The 23859-nt window shown below is 26.8% G+C and overlaps 2 protein-coding genes and 1 long non-coding RNA gene across 3 annotated transcripts; 2 read left to right on the forward strand and 1 right to left on the reverse strand.

Annotated features, from left to right (window-relative positions):
• Positions 1-248: 248 nt before the first annotated feature.
• On the reverse strand, positions 249-1049 carry LOC112774569 (uncharacterized). Its single transcript, XM_025818467.1, has one exon. The coding sequence runs from the start codon at positions 1047-1049 to the stop codon at positions 249-251; it is 801 nt and encodes a 266-aa protein (XP_025674252.1).
• Positions 1050-3981: 2932 nt separating this feature from the next.
• Positions 3982-6691, forward strand: LOC112789830 (uncharacterized). Its single transcript, XR_003196423.3, has 3 exons — positions 3982-4026; positions 4491-5821; positions 6253-6691. It is a non-coding gene; the product is annotated as an uncharacterized lncRNA (long non-coding RNA).
• A 7555-nt stretch (positions 6692-14246) lies between these two features.
• LOC112789831 (probable aminotransferase TAT2) lies at positions 14247-22395 on the forward strand. The gene is made up of 7 exons (XM_025831902.3): positions 14247-14746; positions 18158-18497; positions 19262-19480; positions 19593-19652; positions 20580-20735; positions 21714-21807; positions 21895-22395. Exons 1-7 carry the CDS (start codon positions 14436-14438, stop codon positions 22014-22016), a joined length of 1302 nt encoding a protein of 433 aa, XP_025687687.1. The 5' UTR covers positions 14247-14435; the 3' UTR covers positions 22017-22395.
• Positions 22396-23859: the final 1464 nt, after the last annotated feature.

The following is a 23859-nucleotide window of genomic DNA, read 5'->3' on the forward strand; positions in this document are numbered from 1 at the left end:
GAAAAAATCTGTCTACACTAATTCTTTTTTTTTTACCAAAACTATTAAATTTACATTGTCTGGAAATTTGGAAACTCTTGAATATGATCAAGAGCAAAAAAAATTTCCTTACATCAAGAAGCTAGCAAACTCCTGTGTCACATAAATAAATAAATAATAACATAAAATGTACAACAATTTTGTAGCCGAAGAAAAGTAGGGATTGGATGTGCCTTTTTCATCAACTCCTCCAAATGAGCAAGGAAAAGCTAAGATTGGGTATATGAAAGAAGGTTCCCACTAAATATTCTCAAGCTGGCAAATAATCCACATAATTGCAGTTTGTAAGGAAGAAAAGACCTTCGTTTATTGCTCTCCTTCTTAAGTTTGTTCATCACGTAAAATTGTTCATGAGCTGATACTCTTTTCTTTTCCTTCCTTCCCTTTGCCTTTGTTTTCTTATTCGTTGATGCTGGAAAAGTTAGACCGTCCTTCCCATCATTGTAGTTTTGACGCTTCAGGTGCCGGCGTAGCCGCCACAAATTTAAGAATGAAATCGAGCTCTTCTTGTTGCGCCTCTTTTTCGAATCCTCGACTACTTCCACCTCCAAATTCGTCATTTTCTTCGACAACTCGCAAATTATTGGTTTAGGTACTCCTTGTGATTTAGAAGCTAAAGGAAGAACATTGCAATGCTTCTCAACAAAGAACATCTCCGGCAATAGTCCAAGAGGTGATGATATCACATTACCGTTTCTCGTGGCGAATCGCCGGAGAGGTGATGATATCACATTACCATTTTTCGCCGTGATCATATGAGATTGGTGGAGAACGGGAAAGATTGGTTTGATTAGACCGTTGTCAAATATCTCTTCCGCAGTTACAAATGTCTCTTTTAGACTATCAAAGCATGGAAAACTAAAATCTTGCTCTTGTTCTTTAAGTTTTTCAGCGTCATGGTTGACTTTGAAATTGAATGTTAAATCTTGATGACATTTTTCAGGAAGTGGTGCAAATTCATCGGAATCAAAGAATGTATGAGGAAAAGAGAATGCGGGAAGGGTTTCCATTGCCAGCATTTTCAAGAACTTGTGCTGAAGAACTTGTACTTTCTTTTCTTTGGTTTGGAGGGCGTGATAAGAAAGATGATGAAAGTTTCTTTTATATAAAGTGTTGGAACGGTTTTTTTTTATTTATTGTAACAGTAGTGATTGGATATGAAGGGGAAAATGTGAAGAGGAGAGTAAAAACGTTAGTAAGGTGTATAATACGGTTCTTAGCCTATATGTCCAGATTATCAGTTTTTAATCCTTTCATTCTTTTTTTGTTATTTGAAACCGAAAATGAATATTTTACCAAATTTCTACTATCTTTTGGATTTTGGACGTTCCTTTATTGTAAGCACTTACGTAGATAAGACAGCTAGTATATGCTAGAATCTAAATGTTTAAGTTATATGACCTAAATTAATTTAATTAAAAAATTTTAAAACAAAAAATAGTTCCAACGAGAAAATATTTGTATTAAAAACGGCAAAACAATATTCGAGTATTGAGAATTTTATACCAACTAATTAAAGTGGAGAAAATACATTTACTTGCTATTAGGGGGATGTACATGGCCCGGCTCAGTCCGGCCCCGAACACTTTAGGGGTTAATTTAGTGTGATTTTATCGGGTGTATGGTCAGGTAAGGGTCTCAAAAATAGACCCAGTCATTATTTTGGGTCGAGTCTGGGCCATAGTTCGAGCCACCCGAACTCGGCCCGGTCATCATACACAATTAATATTTTGTGTTATTAGTTATGGATGATGGTTATTCTTATGTGAAATTTAAATATTATAAACCTTAATATTTTGTGTTATTAGTCATTATAAGGTAATGTGTTAGGTTTAAAATGCATAAGACTTTAGACTAATGCATGATATTGTGTTATTTGTATTGATTTAAATATTTGGCGTTATTAGACAATAATAGTATTAATTATGGTTATGCTTTAATTTTAAAGAAGAGTTGGTTCTTGTTATATTTTTTAAGTAAATTTTACTTTGTGAATTGTGAAATAATGGTTGGAGATTAGGTGATTTTTATATACTAAAGACCCGGTTTTCACCCGATTTTTACTCGGCTTTCATCTGGCCCGAAGGTACATAAATTTCATTGGGTCTAGAGTTGGGTTAGGGTCTAAAAATTAGGCCCAGTCTATATTTCAGGTTGAATCTGGATTAAGCCAAACCCGATGTGGCCCGACCTATGTACACCCCCTACTTGCTATAATTACTTAATTAGTAATACATGCTCGTTTCTCCTTTAGCAATGCGGTAGTACTTGCATGTTATAAAAACAAAGAGAAGGGATAGGGATTTTTTAAAAATAAATAAATTAAATATTTTCTTTACGAATATAGATAATTTATAGTCTATTATTAATTTGTATTCTTTTACTTATCTTATTTACAGTATTTTATTTACAGTGTAGACAAAATAAGCTTGTATATATCTCATTTACACTATAAACGAGATAAGACACGTTTATCATTGCACGTATCATGTTTGCACACATAATACATGATGAAGAGCGATCAATACGTATCTCGTTTACACTGTAAACGAGATATGCACAAACTTATTTTGTTTACATTGTAAATGATATATTAGAAAAATTAACTCGTTTACACCGTAAACGAGATAAAGTATGACGAAACTCGAGCAGCTATAAAAGGATATGCAACTATTTGTATTCTTCACAAACATTTCACTTCTTTTTCTCCTCTCTTTTTCTTCAATAAATTTAGTAAAAATGTCTAGTGGTGATGGATATGTTGTTGTAAGTGTTTATCCCAATTGTCTTATGAGAAACATTGGGATTATATTTGAGTTTGATAATCCTATTCTGTTACGTATTCAGAAAGTAAATTCTTTGTCTGAGCTAAAGAATCTAATATTGACGAACCTTGTGCTAACAGGATAAAAGAGTTTGGAAGAGTTGAGTATAGGTTGCTAGTATCGATAGGAGATGAAGTTTTTTGGTTTCGTCTATTTTGGCTCAATGGCGATGAGCATGTGACCTCATGTTTGATATTCATGGGAAAATTATGGTAGAACAAATGATGGAGTTTTCTGTGGAGGTGGGTGATGTTGGTGGTGGTGGTTCTGGCCACTCGAATTTTGTCCAGGATGACCCACCTCTTGCACCACCACTGCTACAATGTGCTAGTCCAGTGGTAGACATGGAAGAGTTTGATGAGGAGTATGTTGCCAATAGCAACAATAGTGCTTCTTCTGAGGTTGATGATGATGAGGAGTTTGTACCAGAGACTCCAGTCGGTGCTTTAGTTCGGTATCTTTCGCCTGCCCTGTAACCAATTCCAGAGTTATCAATTGTACTCAATCACTATCATACATTGGATTTGGACACGATGCACGAGAAAATTTTATTTTTCAATATGGGTAGGGATAATTACAACATAGATGGTTGTGTTGAGTTTTGCATTGGTCACATATTCAAAAGTAGATAGCCAGTTATGCAAGGTTGAAGAATTACAGCATTCGAAAAAGTGCTGAGTATCAAGTTATGGAGTTAAATCGATCAAAGTACCATGTACACTGTAGGAAATTTGTAGCAGGATGTCCTTGGATTCTTCGTGTTGTCCTCCAACAGAATCTCAGATATTGGTAAGCCTTACTTTATATTATAATGTATATTTTCATTTATCATGATTATTTTGGTTTTGAATGCCTACCGATTATAGTTTAATTCGTTAGGGAGGTGCGTAAATTTGGTGGTGCACACACCTGTTTAGCCCTCACCATGTCTCAGGACCATCGACAGTTGGATAGCATTCTCATTTGTAGTATTATCCTGTCCCTCATACAGTCCAGTCCATCAATTACTATCCCTGTTCTACAAGGTGCAGTTAGGCAAAGATATTATTTCAAACCTTCATACATAAAGGTCTTTATGGCAAAGCAAAAGACAATTACGTAGATATATGGTAATTGGGATGATGATCCGCTTCAGAATTTTGGCATACGTAATAATTCCCAGGTTTGTCTAGCAAATTCTAAGTCTTTATGGATTGTGTTTATCTTGTCCACTTTCTTTCCTGTAATCTTCTTTATTTTATAGCATTTTTTTAACAAGAGAAGAAATATTAACAACAAAAATGGATATCACAAAAACCATGGAGGATCAGGGGTCATCAATTTACAAAAGATTGTTTAATAAGTCTTCCTGTGGCATGGATTTATTATACTTATTCTAATATATGTAGTAAAAAATAGAGTTTTAAAAATGGTTATGTATTGATATTTTTTACTGTGAAGTATGTGAGTTGCTTACTTTTTACATTATAATGATACAACTAATAGAACATGTTATTTCAAATGTCTTGAATAACTCAATTGTATCAATTAAGAAATAGAAATCATATTCATCAACTTTACCATTAAAAAAAATTCATCCTACTAAAAACTTTCATTAACTTCATTGAAAACATTTTGCTTATGCAGGTGCATTTTGTGTCCTTTGTCATGACCAAAGAGTCTCGTAGGCATTCAAAGAGGAGAAAGCATCGCTTTTTTCATGGCCTTAATAAGCTTTCACATGAAAAAAATTGTGAAGACTGAGCCCATGGTGTCATAACTTGTTATGATATCTTAAAATGGTTGAGAGGTTGAGTTCTGTTTGTTACCTGCACTAACAGAAACAGGCTATTAAGGGAAGGAACCACTCTTCTTAAATAAAACATCAAACATCTCATATTACTCGATGTGAGACCTTGGGCACCCCATAATACCCAAGTCCCTATCATACTTCTTTATAACTAACTATATTCAGCTGAATTTCACTATTAGTCCAGCACTAAACCCCAATGTCTGAGTCCCAACCTTTGAAGTCACCACTCACCAACCACCTAACTCATAAAATCCAGTAGTTTAGCATTTAATGGATAGTTGACCTGTGGTTTAGCTTACTTGTTTAGAAAATCATTTCTATTTTCTGAACTCTTAACTTTTTCTGTTCTTTTTATTTTTATTTTTTTAATAATTATAATCCATAGAAATTCCCATCTTTTTGCTGCAAACTTGCCATCACTACGCTGGAGTTTTATCCCTTGAATGTTTGACAATGTCGTCTGCAATACAAGATCAAGTTGCCATCATTGATTGATTGAGCTCTTGTTGTCATGCTAGATACTAGATAGGTTCAAGTGCTCAGTAATTTTCATTGTCAAAATGAATGTTTAAACTGTTAGTTAATGTCCTAGAGCTAATATAGGGATAATGCCAAAATGGTCTCGAATTCAAGTATTCAACTGGTGAATCAATCTTGTCCCCCAATTTCAAATATGCCTAAATAAGTCCCTCAATTTAACAACCGTGAGTTGCCGTTGGTCATTTGTAGGACTCAATTTAGTACTTCCCATCATATTAAAACCCAAGGCCCCAATAGTTACATGTTTATTTCTTTTTTCTCTCGTCCTCTCATCCATTTCTCAGTGATTTCTGCTTCTATTTTCGTCTTATGCTGCTTGTGCTTGCTGGGTCATGATGGGTGGTGGGGAGAAAGGTCAAGGGAACTCAAGTGAGGCTAAAGGGCTTTGGGATACACTTAAGTGAAAAACACAATTCCTCTTCAATAGTGAAATACCTAGATACCACCCTCTCCAATTCTTAAAAGGGTTATTGTTCATTAAAGGGCAACGGAGAACAAGATTTGGATAATAAAGAGGAGACTCTTGGATTAAATGTGTTTGTGTGGACGAGCTAGAGGTCGTGCAGTTGTGTGGCTCATCGTTTGCGGGACAAACATCAAATTCCACAAGACGTCACTTCAAGAGGTACTCTCTTGTACCTTACTACGTTGTCCAAATAATTTGAGGTGATACTAAACTCATGAAATGAGGTTTTATGGCCGCTGTCTTATCTTGTGTTAAACTTTTATTTGATAAATTTTTGTTTGCACTATTCCACTGTGTATGCTTGATGTTTTTGAACACAATCCTCCTAGTTGCGCTCTGCATTTTCTTGTTGCTAATTAAGCTTTCCTATGTTTTGCACTCTTGAAATGATGAGTTGTTTTTGTATTGGATATTCTAAGGGTTTGATCTGTTACTTGGTCATCTTCAATTGTTCATTGGACTCAGACTCGTGTAGTGTGTTTTTTTGATGTGTTGAGTTGACTGAAAACGTTATGCTATTTTCTGCTTCTGCGGTTATACCTCTGTTTAAACTGTTTTATCTAGTTTTGCAGTGTGATATCTTTTTTTAGGTAAAGTAGAAACTACTTTGTGCTCCTATGAATTCAGAAGAGAGTGTCATCATGCTACTTGGGAACAAAGATGGCCTTGTGGACCTGAGAATGATGTCTACTATTGGGAATGTGGATGGTGGTTTTTCGAATTGCTAGAAGAGATTACTCGAGATAAAGGAAAGAGAAGGGCAGTGCGGTTCACAGATCACAAGAGTGTAATGTAAGTAAATAAAAGATGAAGACTCACACGTAGTCAAACTTATCAAGTTATCGAATGGTTCTCAAATATCAATTTCACATAAAAATAACTACATGTGAGTTTCCACCTTTTCGATACATATCTTGGTAATTAATCTATTTTTTGTATTTATTTTACAAAGATCTAAAATTTTCTTTCTCTATATGCATCTTCTAAACTTTTCAAAAATCATAATAAATTATATATTTTTTGTTTCTATTTGATCTTTAATAGTATAAAACAAATAACTCATTTTATCTCAGAAATATTTATTTTATTAAAAGAGTACTTGTTTTATTCTGGAATAACAAACAAATGAGGCCTAGCACTAAATACATTATACCCGTGAAAATATAAACAGAAAAATAATATATTAATTTAAAATTGAAACCAGCGCTGCAAACGTTGCTTTTTAACGTAAAATAAAGAAGTAAAGAACACTAGATGCTATTATGCTGGCCTTAGTCGATTATAGCGATGTAAGATGATTTATTTGAGATCAATTTTATACAATGTATAAGCAATTTATATATTTAAATCATTATTCAAGTAACAAATTTGTAAAAATAATTATTTCTACTATTATAATAATAATGCATGGTCGAATTTTGTAGGTAGAATTGTTCGTCTAATGATCATGATGAAGAAAAGACTTGTCCTTCCCTTCTCCCATCAAGAAAAAGATAAAGTTACAATCTTGTTCTATATTAGTTTCTCAACAAGCATTGGAAAATGTTCTGAACTTCTAAAATTTATGATTTCTTTTTCTATTAATAAAGAGTTGATTGGTCAATTACTCAATTCATAAACATAAAAAAATGTATTTACGCCTTTGAAAATAACGATAAACATTTTTAATATATAGTTATCATTTTTAATAATTATAATTATCATAATAATAGTATAAACAGTAATTAAAAAACATCGGCGACAATAATAATAATGATAATAATTTTCTTGCAACAAATTAAATATAACATACAAGCAAACATTTTTATTTTTATTTTCATTTTCATAAACTTCTGATCTAAATTGCCCTGAATTATGTTTTAGCAATAAATATTACATTTATTTTTAAACATTTCATTCATCCAATTTATTTTTTATCTTACCGCCTAATAAATTGATTATGGCTATCTAACAATTCTTAAAATTTATTTTATTTTCGTAGACAATATAAAAGTCTTGTCCAGACCAAGTAAATGGAATATTCAAGGGTACTTCTCCAAGCTCCAATTTTTCTTTTTCTGTCGAATCCCAAGTCACAAAATTGATGTTCACACCACTTATCGTATTCATGTACAGGAAGATCATTTTGTTTGCATTAAAATTTCTTTGTATGCTAGTTGCAAAAGAAATTTTACTTTTATAATAATGCTACACATCCAAATCTTTTTGTTAATCAAGTTCAATCAAATTAGTTTAACATAACAAAATTAGTTATAATTAGTATTATTCCAAGTCTTATTATTTAACTTAGTTGGATGTGTAGCATTATTCTATTTTAATATTAAAATGTTTATTATTTTTGCATCTACAGGAGTGAGTTATTTGGTTTTATATTAAAATAAAATTAAAAAAAAATTTATATTTATCAAAATGTTTTAAACTAAAATTTATTACGTATAAGTTCTTTTTATAATTTATATAAATAATCACAGAATAAAAAATATTACTATTTATTCATAAATAGTTCTATTTTGTTGTGATTGATTGAAAAATTATATTGTCTCTTAACACATAAATCATGTCAGGTTAGTACACTATTAAAAAAAAAAACACGAAATCACGATACTATTTTGTCACCATTTACTAACAAATCCAATGTTATCCTTTAACATATAAATAATGATAGGATAATATGCTTTTAGAATTGTATATAAAACCCACTAGACTAACATGATTCTATGTATAAAAACACAAACACTCAATACGCTAACATGATTTATGTAATATGTACAAATAACAAACAATCTAACCTATCAAAATTTATTAATAAAAATCAAACGAAGTATAAAAATATATTAGATTTTAAAAGTCTATTACCCTACAATTATTATTAAATGATAATATTAGATTTGTGAGTAACATTATATTTATTTTATTATTTTGTCATGTTATTTATCATTAATGTTTTCAATCAATTAAAATACAATAATGTTATATAACCAAGTCATTTTAGTTATTAAATTCAATCAAGTTAGTCCAATAACTTATTAACAAAATAAAATTCAGCTGAAGAAGAAAGAAAAAAAGCATAAAAAGAAGAAAAAAGATATAGTTAAATTTAATTACAAAAATAATTTCTTCACTTCATATGTTTTATTAGAATAATATCCAAATAAATTAAATAAAAAACGGTAGTACGTGAACTGATCGACATATCATTTTCAACTAAGGATTAAGTTATATTTAATTTAGTATCAAATTTTAAAACCAAAAAAGATATGTAAATAACTTGTGATTTATAGTTTATGTTTCAAAATCTACAGGTAGAATATTTATTTTTTCATTTTTTTATTAATTTCCCCATTCAAGAATATAGTTCAAGTTAATATATATCACTGAATTTATAGTAGACATGCTTTAATTGCTTTAGAATAATTGATTAAGAATTATGATAAATTATGATTCCAAACAGTATATAATATTAGGAGATATACCCTAGAGAAATTAATTAAAAACCGAAAATACTATAATATTTATGAGGAATTAATTAGTGAGGATCATTAAAAAAAGGAAAAGTATATGGAATCAACTAATAATCAGCCAAGAATGGAACAACATAATTAATTATAATTAGTTTTATTAATTTATAATTTAATTTGTTTTTTAAATTATTGTTGACCACGTTCAAAACATGAGGGAAGATACGCTAGTGATAGAAGAAAATCACGAAACAGATGCTTTGATCATTCATTAGTTAGTTCCATATAATTAATTATGTTTTATTAATGCATAACACATGAAACATAGAAATCATATCCAAAACAATCCAATTTACAAGAAAAAGAAACATCTGTATGCCTATCAATAGCAACATCCGGTTAAAGTTATCGGTGTTTCTGATTTACCAGTTGGCTGATTCTTGGCTTATATAGAGTTAGTTCCCTAGCATTGTTGTTAAAAAAAATATATTTGTATTAGTAATAGTAAATCATTTCAATGTATTTAGCATAAAAGTAAAAATTAAAACCAATAAATAGACAACGTGTAGTAGAAAAGAATAAATAAATAGAAAATAAAAAAGGAAGGTTACTGTAAATTACAATAGTAATATTTAGGACAGTAGTGGTTGTGAAAATAGAATTGATATTAAAAAGTCAAATTAACACAAATTTTAATTAAAGAATATAAAAGATGAAGTGAAAAAAAAAACGAACACAAAAAACAACATAAGTTTCTATTAAAAAACAATCCAAGGGAAAAGAAATGATGTAAAAAACATTATTTGTCTAAAAATTGTTAATCATAAGTTGAAGAGTTAATATAAAACAAAATTAAATAGGACTTTCAAAATTAAAATATAATACTAAAATTAATATAGCAATATAATTGATTAATTGAAGAGATTCAAAAATTGATAAACAAAAAATTAAAATATGAACATAGTTCATAATTAGACTTATTAGCTGACCAAGTCATCAATCGTCCAACATTCATATTACAACTAGAATAATTTTCCACATACAAACTTTTTTTTTATACAAATTTTTAGAAAGAGAAAGAGTTATGAATTATGCATAAGGTGTACTTCAACAAATTTTGGGTGTATTTCTTAAATCCTTTGGGTGTAGTTTTGTAATCCTTTGGATATATTTCTATAATCCTTTGAGTGTATTTCTATAATCGTTTAGGTGAATTCCTGTAACCGTTTGGGTGTATTTCTGTAATTCTTTGGGTGTATTTCTGTAATCATTTGAGTGTATTTCTGTAATTTTTGGGTGTATTTGTGAAGTTTTATTATCTTTAAATTTGGCAAAAAACTCGTTTTTATGGAGGAAGAAGAAGAAGAGTCGTTCATAATGTATGGTGAGTAGCGCGCTTTGGAATCAGGAAGTGGTTGAATAACGTGCGTTTATTTACTCTTGAATGTGGGAGTGTAATGCGTGTGTTTTATTGGGTTTTGTGCCAACTTATAAAACTTGTAAGCCAAAAAGACTTGTATGTGTAGCAAGCCTCTTACAACTAATCAATTCGGTCATTTCAATTATGCTTTAAAAGGTAATATAGTTATTATCAACTTCACTTCAAGACAAACTTGTGATGAAAACCTTGTAATACATGGGATATTTCAGATTTTAGAGTGAAATACAGGATAATAATTAAATCAGCTTTCATATAAAATACATATAAAATATAAAATTAAAGTTAAATAATATATATATAGTTAATATTTATGTTATTTTTCTTCCATCAAAGATAGTAATATATACATTTCTTAAACTAAAAATTGAATCCAGTGGGGTCTAAACTTGGACAACTTGCAAAAAGAAAATGAAGGGAAAACTCACAAATAGCTTTATCACCAAACCAATCCTTTATTTTATATGTATTTATTTGAAATTTATCATTTCATCATTATAATATCCAAGGGTAATTCCATTCAAAGTGATTCATCAATCCATCTTAAGATAAAGTTGTGACGAATTTCAAATACACTTTTCTTTTAAAAAATAAATTATCAAAATTGCTCTCGATTTTTTAACACGTTGACAAAATATTTTTTATTTTTATTAACGACGAAAACGTTTTCAAGACATTTTAAAATACAACAAAAATATCTAACATTAAATATATTTTAAAAATTAAATTCTGATACGATTATCTTGTAATAATAATTAGTAAAATAAAATATTCTTATCTTTAAAATTGGTGATTTTTTACTTAGTAGATTTTGCGATTTATTTTTTTTAATGGCCAAGAAAAAATTCTAGAGAAAATTTTTATTTTTTTATGTACTTTTCAAATAGTTATAAAAATTTCTTACAAAATTTTAGATCAAATGTATAAGTAATTTGCAAATACAAAAATTATTTGTCATTTATAAAAAAATATTTTTAATAATTTTTATTGTATTTTACAATATTTTAAAAATATTTTTATCATTATAAAAAATAAAAAATGTTTTTATCAGTATTTTCAAAAACCACCTCTATTTTAGTAGTTTATGCTTAAAAAAAAAAAAAAAGTGTCACACACAACAAAGTGGGGGTATCTATGAAGTCATTTTTTTTGGAATGCCTGGTTTCATAACAGTGACTATATTACCATGTTCATGCCTTAGTTCACACCTACCACACAAACCAAAAGCTTAATACGTAAGAAACTCTATCATGTTTGACCCTATTAGTACGTCTCTTAATTAAATATGGTTTAATTTTCATAAAATGCATATTTCTTTGTCCTAAAACAAATGCGCATCTTCTTTTTTTAAAACATAAATCGAGTATTCATCATGTGGCATAAAAAATTAAAAAGAATCATGGTATTGTTTGATGTTACCTAATGTTGAATTGTTGATTCTCCAACTGCACTTATCTACATATGGTAATAGACAAGCTAAGCATTTTTAATTATAAGTTATTTAATTTTTTCTAACATTCTAAAGATATATATGTTTAAATATATCAGTTCTTAAAGCATATATAGCGTATCATCTGTTACATTTTTAAATTCATTTTTTTCAATAATTAATGTCAAAACTAAAACAAAAATGCTATTTTTATATTAAAAATTTATGTAACAATTTTTACTGTTAAATAAATTATGTGTGTGCGTGAATCCTATTTTATTATCTCTATATATGAACATTTTTAAAGTAAAATCCATACATGATTTACTTTATAATAGAAATTGCTAAACAGTTTTCTAGTAGTCTAAAAAACAAATTAAGAGCAACGTACATAAGGAGATGGATAAACAAAAATGTCTGATGCGTCTCAGCAAATAATTATTAAATATTTTATTTTATATAGAAATATGAAAGTGACATGAGACGACATTGATGTAACATTTTCCTTTTTAATGAGAATGAGGAATAATTAATAAATTAAATGTACCTTGAACAAAAATTATTAATTGAAAATTCAAACCAGAAATTCATATGTGGTCCTAAAACACCAAAATGGATACATTTTAACCATTTACGGAATGGCATTTATAACTTACTAATTATATCTTTTTCTTTTCTACTTTCAACTCCAAATTAAAGTATTAGTTTATAGAAAAATATTACATGCCTACTAAAAATCTAAAATCAACCACTAAAATTAATTATCATATATTTTAATATTTATATATAAATATGTATTATTTCATTTATTTTTAATATATATTTTATATTTTAAAATATATTTTATATTAATAACTAATTTTAATATACAGTCATCACTTCCAAAAAAAATTACAATTCTAAACAAATATCTGAGCTCTTCTTTAAAATATAGTAAACAATTTAAAGAATACATTGTTATATACTACAAAAACATTTAATCACAGACAAATTTAATCATGAAATATATAAAAACTAATTTTACATCTATAAAAAACTAAGTTAGTTCAACAAAGTTATTCAGAAATCTCAGAAAAATAAATAATGAGTAATTAATTAAACAGTTTTATCAAACTAAACAATTTTTAGTGAATATCAAATTATGTTATATCAGGAAGATTAATATTTGTTATAAATAACTTTTCTTAAAAATAAACTAATTTAAAATAAGACATAAATGATTTATATTTTTTCGTAAAAGAGTATATAAGTTTTTTTCTTTTCTTTTCTTATTATCTTATGCTATTTTTTTGGTCTGGACTCTAAATTTTTTGATTATATAAATTTTAATATCATAAAATTATTTTAAAAAAAATTTAAATTAATAAAAAAAGCCATACTAAAGAATGTTATATCTTTAATAGTTAATATTCAGATATTTATAATCAAACATAATAGTTTATTCCTATTAAAAACACAATAATATATTAGATTATTTTAGTATGACTATATTAGGATGACTATAGTGATGATAGTATTTTAAAAAGTATCGTTAAAATTAAAATAATATTTTTAAAAAATGTTGCTTAAAAAAAATGACACCAAAATATAAAAAAGATACGATTTTATTTTTAACAATACTTATATAATTACTATAACCAGGGACAGATCTAAAAATATTATTATGGAAAGGCCAATTATAACATATATAATATTAAAAAATTATATAAAAATTATATAATATAAAATGTATTACAAAAATATATCGATAAAGAATATATTTTAAAGTACAAAAATATGTATGTAATTTTTATTAATGAAGTAGTCGATTCTTGGTATCATAAAATTCATGGATAATAGAATCTATGTCAGATTTTTCAACAATTTTCTTTTCAATTAATTAAAAGACAATTAACAAAAAATTCATCTTTCTTTTTGTTTCTGAGTTATTTTTCACAATATTTATAAATAAAAAAGATTTTTCAATTGTAGTAGTTGAAACAGAGAAAATTAATCAAATGAATTAAGAAGGACGCTCACAAAAAAAATCTATTTTATAGAATTTAAAAAATTTTATTTAATTAAAAATATTAATAATAATATCTTTTCAAAATTTTTAATATTATTATTTATTTTATAAATATTAAAATTTATAAATATTTAAATTAGACTAAACTAAATTTTTATTTATATTAAATTAAATATTAAATAAATTTAAAAAAAAATTAAATTATACTTAATTATTAATCTTTTTAAAGAAAAGCTGAGGCAAGGCCTCTCCTCTCGCCCCCCGTAATGTCCGTCCTGTATATAACCATGCTAGAATCCACCCAATATATATATTCTCTATGTGCCATATATATATAATATACGACGTGCGCCTCTCTATAAATTAGACCCTTTTTTATTGTATATGTGTAATATAAGTGCATAGAATCACGAAAGAATAAAGAGTGTGATATCTGATCCATGTCAATGGAGAACGGAAACGGATCCATGAGAAAGAAGAAATGGAACTTCTTGCAAGGGAACAAAGAGGTGAATAATAATAATAATAATAATGGTTCATCAGCCATATCAGTGAGAGGAGTGTACAGCATGATGCTTTCCAACATCAACGAAGAAGATGAGAGAGACGTGGTTCGTTTGTGCCGTGCGGACCCCACTGATTTCCCCTGCTTTAGGACCACACAAGATGCTCCTCACGCCATTGCCGAAGCTGTTGAGTCCTTTCGCTTCAATTCTTATGCTCCTTCCGGTGGCTTATTCCAAGCAAGAAGGTTCTTCTTAATTACATTCTTTCCTTCTCTTTCTACATCTTGCTCCCTTTTACTATTTTTTAAATCATTTTATATGTTCATCTCATCCTTCTGCATACCAAACATTAACTATTAAATTACCTATAATATATTTATGTATTAATATATGTATAATTTAATTTATTTTAATATAATTTTATATTAATAACTAATTTTAATGTACACATAATATAATTAAATATATGTATAATTTTTTTATTGTTATATATCAAAATTAAATTTATATGTATTATAAAACCATCATATATAATAATTTTTAATATTCATTTTTAAAACTTTTTAACAAAAATTTCTAGCATCTTTCACAAAACATAAAAGGAAAATCTTGAGAACCTAATATATATAATTAATGTTACAGCTAATATTTAATATAAAAATTCAAAAATTTTAAAAATAAAAATATTTAAAATTCAATTAAAAAAACATTTGAAATGAAAATTGGACAAAATTTTATTTTTAGTAAGTTTTATACTAAATTTGTTCGACAATCTATTATAATATTGACTAAAATTAATTATTATAATATTAGTTTTTATGTATTACTTAATTTGTTCTCTCTTAAAAACTATTTTACAGCTTGAAATTGAATATGTTATGGGCTTTTGACTAGGTCAAACTCATGCATACGGCAATTGTGGTGTAGACTGTGGAGTGCATTTTTAATTAGTATGCCAGATAATTCTACAACTTTCTTGCGTGCATTTCTATTTCCCAAGCACTGGTGTGGACAGCATGTTAAGAATGATCAAGATTCTCTAGGGAAAAAAAATTAATAAAATAATAAAATAAAGAGTTAATTATTTTTAAATTAAAATGGTAGAGTATATATTTTGTAAAAATTATAAAATTAATGATGATTAATTTTTATTTTATTATTTTATTAACTTAATTTTCTTATTTTAGAAGATAAAAATTCTATTATTAAAGAATTATTTTTTCAATTTTAAAAAATAATATTATACTATTTTATTTATATATTTTATTTACACTTTTTATTATATAAAATATTTTTTATTTTTATTTCTTAACAATAATTACTTTTAATACTAAAACTAAAAAATACACAAAAAGTGCATATATCGTTGTTTGTTTGTTTGTTTGTTTTTTTTTTTTTTTGAAGTTTTAGCCACCAGTATGGAAAACTTGATGCACAAGACCAGCTTCACTGTACTAAACGAGATAAAGACATATGTGACCAAAGACTAATTGATCTCTTCACTATTGAATAGTTGTCTCTTTTTAGTTTTCACTTTTCACCCAACAAACTGAGATTTGAACATTCTCTATATACAAAATTCATACAAGCTTGTAGGGAATTAATATTGTAAGGTGTATTTGAAAATATAAAAAGATATATTTATTTCAATTAGTGTAATAAATACTAAAGAGCCTATTAGTTTATCTTTTATTTATTAAATATATACAAAAATAATAAATATAATATCAATTGAGAAACACTTTATATTTTATTTTATTTTTGGTTATAAAACACTTTATATTTTAATTATGAGGTTTTGGATTTAAATTTTAGAAATTACAAAAATTATTTGTGTGAATAAATACAAGAAAAAAATATTTTAAATATTTTTTTGTAATAATTCTTTTTTAAATAATTGACATTTTATTAGCTGAATACTGTCTAGTTTTAAGATAAGTTATTGTATTTATAAGTTGTAACACATGAAAAATATTTTTAAATAGTATAAATGTATAAGTATGAAAATAGGTACAAAATAATTATTTATACCTTTCATTATTTAATTTTTTTAATTTACATTGATATAAATTTATTACCATTCTAAAATAATAAAATTCTACTTATAATAATAAGTTTCAAAATTAGTAAGGAGCAACACTTAGTGAGAAAAGTGGAAAATTGGTTAGTATTAATTTCAATACAAGACAAAAATAAAGAAAATGTGTTGCCTACATAACATTTCTAATATAAATAAGATTATTCCAAAATTCTGAGCTAAAAGAAATGGTTTAATTGACTTAATTCATTTTAGGTTTGCATACACGTTTTGTTTTCTCGGTGTTGGGTATCGTGTTTCTAACTCTTTTTTTTGTCCTCATCAAATTGGTTTTGGTCATACTCTGTAATGCTGCATGATATATAACGTGACAAGATAAATTTATTAGTATTTAATTACCAAAAAAAATTTATTAGTATTAATTCACGTTAACATTTGATGGAATACACAAACAGTGACGACAATAAAACGAAGGGAATATATATTGCCACATCCAAAATAGCTATTATTACATCTCTCATTTAATTTTTGTATATTCTTCGTAATGTTCCATTTCTTACATAAATAAAAATTAAAAGAAGTAATTATTTGACATATGTTTTTATAGTTTATGATTATAGTATTTTTATTTGTTGTGAAGTCAATTTTACTAATAAAATAAGTCACATTTTATCTAATTAATTAAAAAATTATAAATTTAAAAATTAGTATTATGTTAATTTTTAAAATAAAGATTTCTAAAGAATATTTTAATTATTAATTAAAAATATATCACAATAAAAATTCTAAAATATTATAATTTCCATATGTATTTTCGCTTTCAGTATTATACTATTATTGTTTATAAACTTTAAATTATATTATATAAACATAAATTATTAATATTTCTTGGTATTAATCCATAAATAATTGATATAATTCTTTAATATTAACGCACATGTACATGTGACACATACATATATAAAGGTTTAATAAAAAAGCCTTCTAATATATATACATACATATATATATATATATATATATGGATATCATTATAATTTCTCGAAACGTTTTACTTTTCTATTTAATTAATAATTATAGAGTATTTAATTTTTGTGAAAACTAATAATTAAAAAAATTATGGAAATAATAATTTTATTTTTAATATCAATTACATTAACTATATCTCTGTATAATATAAAACAAAATTGACAAATAAAAACCACAAAATGTAATTATAGCTCATAGAATTGTGCATTTAATTAAAAAAAAAAAACACATTTCAGAGAAAAGAATATATATATATATACTTAAATAAAAAAATGTGACAATAACCACTCCTTAGTAGCTAAGACCAAAACAATCAATTTGGGTTTATTTTAGTTATTAGTTTATTAGTTCGTTTAAAAAAGTATTAAGAATTTGAATTTCGTTTTCTGCAATTACTTGTTAACGACCAACAAACTTTAAATGAAATTTCAATTCGTAATGGATTAATTCTTGATCTGTCGAATTTGAGAATACAATAAACAATAAAAAAGCCAAAATTTTTAAATGTTCTAAAATCACATTAGAAAAAGGATAGTATTTACTAAAAATGAGATATTTAAAAGGCTTTAATTTAATTTGCATGGTATAGGGCAGTTGCAGATCTTGTATCCTCAGATTTTCCGTACAAGTTATCACCGGAAAATGTGTTCCTAACGGTTGGCTGCACCGAAGCTATAAACATAATCACCACCGTCCTTGCACGCCCCGGCGCCAACATTCTTCTTCCAAGGCCCGGATATCCGCAGTACCAAGCACGCGCCGCCTTCTGCCGCCTCGAAGTTCGCTACTTCGATCTCTTGCCGGATAGAGGCTGGGAGCTTGACCTTGATTCCCTTGAAGCCCTAGCTGATGACAACACCGTTGCCATGGTCCTCATCAATCCTAGCAACCCTTGTGGCAATGTCTTCACCTATCATCATTTGAAAAAGGTACATACTTTCCACTTTCTTATGTCAATTGGGTCAAATGTTCACATAATTTTCTCAATCATAGGATTCCATCGTCATAAAAAGTTGAACAATCATGTTTGAACTTATTTTTGTTAGTGTCAAAGAATATAATGAATATATTTAATATTGTAATTTAATTTTAGTGTACAGTATAAAATAATTCTATACATGTATTTAATTATTTAATGTTATATTAATAAAAATAATAACTTTTTACATAGAAAATCTGAATAGCCATCTAATAAAATAGACAAATTAGATAATTATATAAAATATTTTATACTATTAATATAATAAAATTAAACTCCTAATATTAATATGAATTATTTATCTTATAGAAGACTTATTTTATAGGTCCCGTAATACAAGGTAATGGTTTTTTTTGGGTGTCTTTATCAAAGTGAATAGTTAACATGATATTAGTGTTTAAAAGAAAAATAAAATAGAGATTTAAGTAATTTAGTCAAATAATTTTAATGATATGTTAAAAGAATGTTCACATGATGTTGTCATCATGTTCATGGGATATGTTAAACATTAGTGTCTATTTTGTCACATCATAAAAATGACTTCAAATATGATTATTAAAAAAATAAGAGAGAATAATTTCTTATGGAGTTTGATTTAATATTTTAGTACACGGTAGGAGTTAATAATCTCCTAAGTCCTAACACATACACTAGCATGAAATTGATCTTAGATATAATTAGAATGTTTTAATAACTTGTTGGCACTCTTTTCAGGTTGCAGAAACAGCAAAGAAACTTGGAATCTTTATAATATCCGATGAAGTTTATGCTCACTTAACATTTGGAAGCAAACCATACGTGGCAATGGGAGCATTTGCATCAATAGTGCCTATAATCACTCTTGGTTCTTTGTCAAAACGATGGGTCGTTCCAGGTTGGAGGCTTGGTTGGATTGTCACATGTGATCCTCATGGAATCTTACAAGATATTGGGGTTAGATTTTCTTTTTGTTTCTTTCTTCAATTCAAGTAGCTAATCTAAGAAATTATTTCATTATTTAATTACTCCACCATGTTGACACGTGATTCTTTTCTTTCTTTATCAGATTGTGACGAATATTAAGACTTACCTAGACATCACAAGTAACCCTCCAACCTTCGTGCAGGTACAAATCAAAATCTATCTTGCTCTTCATATTTCAATGTGTGCATGAATGTTCGTAATTAACTGGGAAACAATCGATATTACACTACTTTTCTAATTTAAAAAATTTGGAAAATAATAAATGGTGGTTTAATTAAAAAAAGGAGTTGAGTAATTTATATTTATTATCAGTGTACAATTTATTGATATTTTCAAATATTTCTATCTAAACATAAAAGTAATTAACTTTTATATACTTTGTCTTGAAATTCCAAGTTTGAAAGTTAATTTTTGTAAATACAAAAATAAAAATTTTTATTTATATTAGGTGTTAGCGAGTGTGATTTGACTTTTTTATTTAAAAAAAAAAATCAAAGTCAACACACCCGAATTGCGTAGAAACTAGAAATAAACACAAAAAATCGGAACATCTATAAGATACGTTCGGTTTGTATTTTTATTTTTTATTTTTATTTTTAATAGTTTTTATTTTTAAAATTTATAAACAAAAAAATAAAAATAAAAAACAGAATTTTATAATTTTTATTATTATTTTTTTCATAAAAAACAAAAAATATTAAAAATAAAAACAAAATAAAAATACAAACTAAACACACCTCTAAAATCGATACTGCTCCTATGTCTCCTTGACATGTATTCATTGCATTTTTTTAGATATTCTTGATACAAATTATAGTTCTTATAATAATTTATTAGTTGAATGATAAGTTATTAACAAATATTTATTAATAAAGTTATTTTAGTAGTGTATGTAGTATAAATTAGTTAGAAAGAATAAATGTTTTTATTTATATGAGAACACTTAAGAATGATTCGAAAAGTAGTTTTATTATTCGTTAATTAATAATATCATTTTTAATTATACATATATATGTGTGTATATTATTGGAATTTGAAAATAATAATATTAATATAATTGTACTGACAGGCAGCAGTACCTCAGATTCTTGAGAAAACGAAAGATGATTTTTATACAAAAAATCTGAACATAATGAAAGAGGCAGCAGAAATACTGTATGATAGATGTAAGGAGATTCCATGCTTGACATGTCCCCATAAACCTGAGGGAACCATGACCGCAATGGTAAGTAGCACAAACACTTTTGCCTCTTCTTTATTTTTTATATATATAGTCTAAGATGATAATGAAATTCGGAATTTTTATCGGTGAGAAAATTTATAATTTTTGTTGCATAATAATTTTTAAGAATGAACGTTAATCTAATTCATTAAACATTAATAATTACAGGTGTATCTACTAGGATTTTTTATTTTATTAAATAAAATAAATATAATATTTACCAAAATAAATATTATTACGAATATTTATCGAATTAAATTTTTTTTATCATATCTCGTTTACACTGCAAACGAGATAAATGTTCACATATCTCATTATAGTAAGTCAGACGGAGATGTGTATATCTCGTTTACAGTATAAACGAAATATATGCATTGTCATCTTATTTATACGGTAAACGTGATATGACAGAAGAATTTAAATCGGTAAATTCTTTAAAAATTATTTATTTTATTAAATATTATATTTATTTTATTTATTAAAATAAAAAATCCGTATCTACTATCAAGCTAAAATTTGCAAAACATTTCTCTACAAATATTCACCAGCAAACCTTAAATCAATTCTCAAACTTTGTTTTGTTAGAAAAATTAGTTTGTACATTAAATTATTTGTCTATATTGTAAGATTGACGAATTTAAATTTAAAAAAAAACTGTTTTGTCTTTATTAAATAATAATATAGATTAATTTGTTTAATTTATTTTAAAAATTGAAGTAAAAATTAATTTGTTAAATAAAATAAAAGACTAGAGACTTATTTAGTAGTGATTAATAACTTTGTTAAATATTAAAATATTAAATATCTCTTTTAAAATTTTTTAGATATTAATTTGAGTATTAATTTTTGCTTGAAGTTGAAACACTTCTTTATTTATTTATTTATTTTTGTGACATACGAGCAATAATCTATTATATTTATTTATTTTATGGTAAGAGACGGTACCTAATTAATAAAATAATAAATTGGTGGTTGGTGCAGTTAAAGATTAATTTTTCAAAACTTGAAGGCATTGTTGACGATGTAGACTTCTGTGTCAAGCTGGCCAAAGAAGAATCCGTAGTTCTACTTCCTGGTAATTATTTTTTTTTTAACAAAATTAAAATTCCAGTAGAGCTATAAGCCTATAATGGGTATTAATTGGCAGATAATATTTTTATAGGTGTGACTGTTGGACTAAAGAATTGGATTCGAATCACATATGTTGTTGATCCTTCTGCTCTCAAAGAGGGACTTTCAAGGATCAAAGCTTTCAGCCTTCGCCATGCCATCCAGTTGCCATAAACAAAACAATATCCATAATTCCATATCAATAATTTGTTGTGGGTTTTAGCTTTTAAGGAAAATTATATATAGTAATTTACAAATATATCCTAAAGTGTAGAAATTAAAGGTTGGCAATATCGTCAATTTGACAAGTGAGTCTAGCTGGCCAGATTATTGTCAAGAATTTTCCTTACTAATTGCAAATATGTGTTGAAATTAGGGAGGTAATGTGCTGTGTGCTTTTGACATCCTACCACACTGTTTTGCTCTCACATGGATAGGATATGATATTATGCTATGATGCCACTTAGGGTGAAAATAGACCAGTCGAGCTGAGTATTAATTTAGACCAATTTGGCCTATGTTATAAATATATGGTTCAAGTTTAGGTATGTTATTTTTCGATTTCACAAGTTTTTTTTTTTTTTTTTTTTATGTTCAAGTCTAGCCTATTTTAAAGTCGGACAAGCAAGCAGTTTATTTGAAAAGTTTGTTTGATAAATTATATCTCAAAATAATAAATTAAAAAAAATCTAAATTGACATTATATATATATATATATATATATATATATATATATTTTAAAAATTTATAATTCATTTATATATCGATCGTTAGTCATATATCATAATTGTACTTATAATTCACTAACTTAAACATTTTTCTTAAAAAAAAATATAATCTTAACTAGTCTTAATGATTATTGTTTTTTTAGTTTTGTTTTAAATTTGTTAAGAACAAATAATTAAAATTCTAAATTAAGAATAATTTATTTTTATAATAAAATATTTTGACGAGCCAGTTTATGAAATTTTATATATTTTTTTTAAAGTCTATAGTCTGACTTTTTTAATTAATAAACTTTATAAAAAACTAAAATGTATCTTATTTAATAAAATAAGACGAGTTGAAACGAGCTGAGTCATGAACTCTTGCTGGACAGCCTGACCCAGTTTCACCCAGATGCTACCAATCTTTTACTTTGTCTTAACGGAGATCAATAAAATTAAAAATCTTTTTATGTTTTTTATTTTTTAATTTTCCCTCCAAGCAATCATATCGTATGATTTCAGGTTGAATTTAACAATCACATAATCAAGAACTTAATGCATAAAATAATCTAATATATATTATAGTGTGAGTGGCAAATCTTATGAAGTGACTAAGAAGGGAAGTGATAAATTGGAGGTTTGCTTGAAGAGGGAGGTAGTTAACGGCTTTTTATTTAAACAAAAAATTCTTTAATTTTGAAGTTGGATAAGAAAAGGATTTACAATTTTATGTATTATTAGAAAATTTTGCAGCCAAGTCTGCGAAATTATTTGAAGCAATTTTCGTATGTAAGACTGGAAAATCAGAGAAGAAACATTCTATTAATATTTTATACTCTCGCTACGAAATGAAGAACAAGTTTTGTACATATTTCACATTCTGTTTTTGTGCAACCAGAAAAAAAAATTGTTTCAATCAATTTTCTAGGTTATGGCTGTAAGAGCAACAAAAGATGAGCATCACAAATTGCTTTCGTTCCATTTCATTTTATTTTTTGTACTGTTGCTACGTCGAAGCGATCGATAGGAGAATTCAGGGAAGAAAAGAATAAAATGACTAATAATTATGCACGAAAAGGGAGGCTCATTAATTTTCATATGAGAAAGTAACGTGTGTTACTCAACGTTATGATGGTTTGAGGAGATAATACAGTAATGTGACGGCGTTAGTTAGCTGAGCAGGGGCTAGTAATCGGACCGTCCGATTTCTTTGTTGGAGAAGGGGGTGCACAAATCGGACGGTCCGATTTGTGATTCAGGGAAAATTTCGAGCATAGTAATCGGACCGTCCGATTACATGAGGCTGCGAT

The sequence above is a fragment of the Arachis hypogaea genome, chromosome 3 (genome assembly GCF_003086295.3).
Source record: "Arachis hypogaea cultivar Tifrunner chromosome 3, arahy.Tifrunner.gnm2.J5K5, whole genome shotgun sequence".
Classification (NCBI taxonomy): Eukaryota; Viridiplantae; Streptophyta; class Magnoliopsida; order Fabales; family Fabaceae; genus Arachis; species Arachis hypogaea.

Excerpts from the sequence above, each read along its gene's own strand:
- LOC112789831 (XM_025831902.3), top strand. The coding sequence starts at position 14,436 with ATGTCAATGGAGAACGGAAACGGATCCATGAGAAAGAAGAAATGGAAC. Across the intron at positions 19,653-20,579 it reads ACCCTCCAACCTTCGTGCAG|GCAGCAGTACCTCAGATTCT; the intron begins GTACAAATCAAA and ends TTGTACTGACAG. Across the intron at positions 21,808-21,894 it reads ATCCGTAGTTCTACTTCCTG|GTGTGACTGTTGGACTAAAG; the intron begins GTAATTATTTTT and ends ATATTTTTATAG.
- LOC112774569 (XM_025818467.1), bottom strand. The coding sequence starts at position 1,049 with ATGGAAACCCTTCCCGCATTCTCTTTTCCTCATACATTCTTTGATTCC.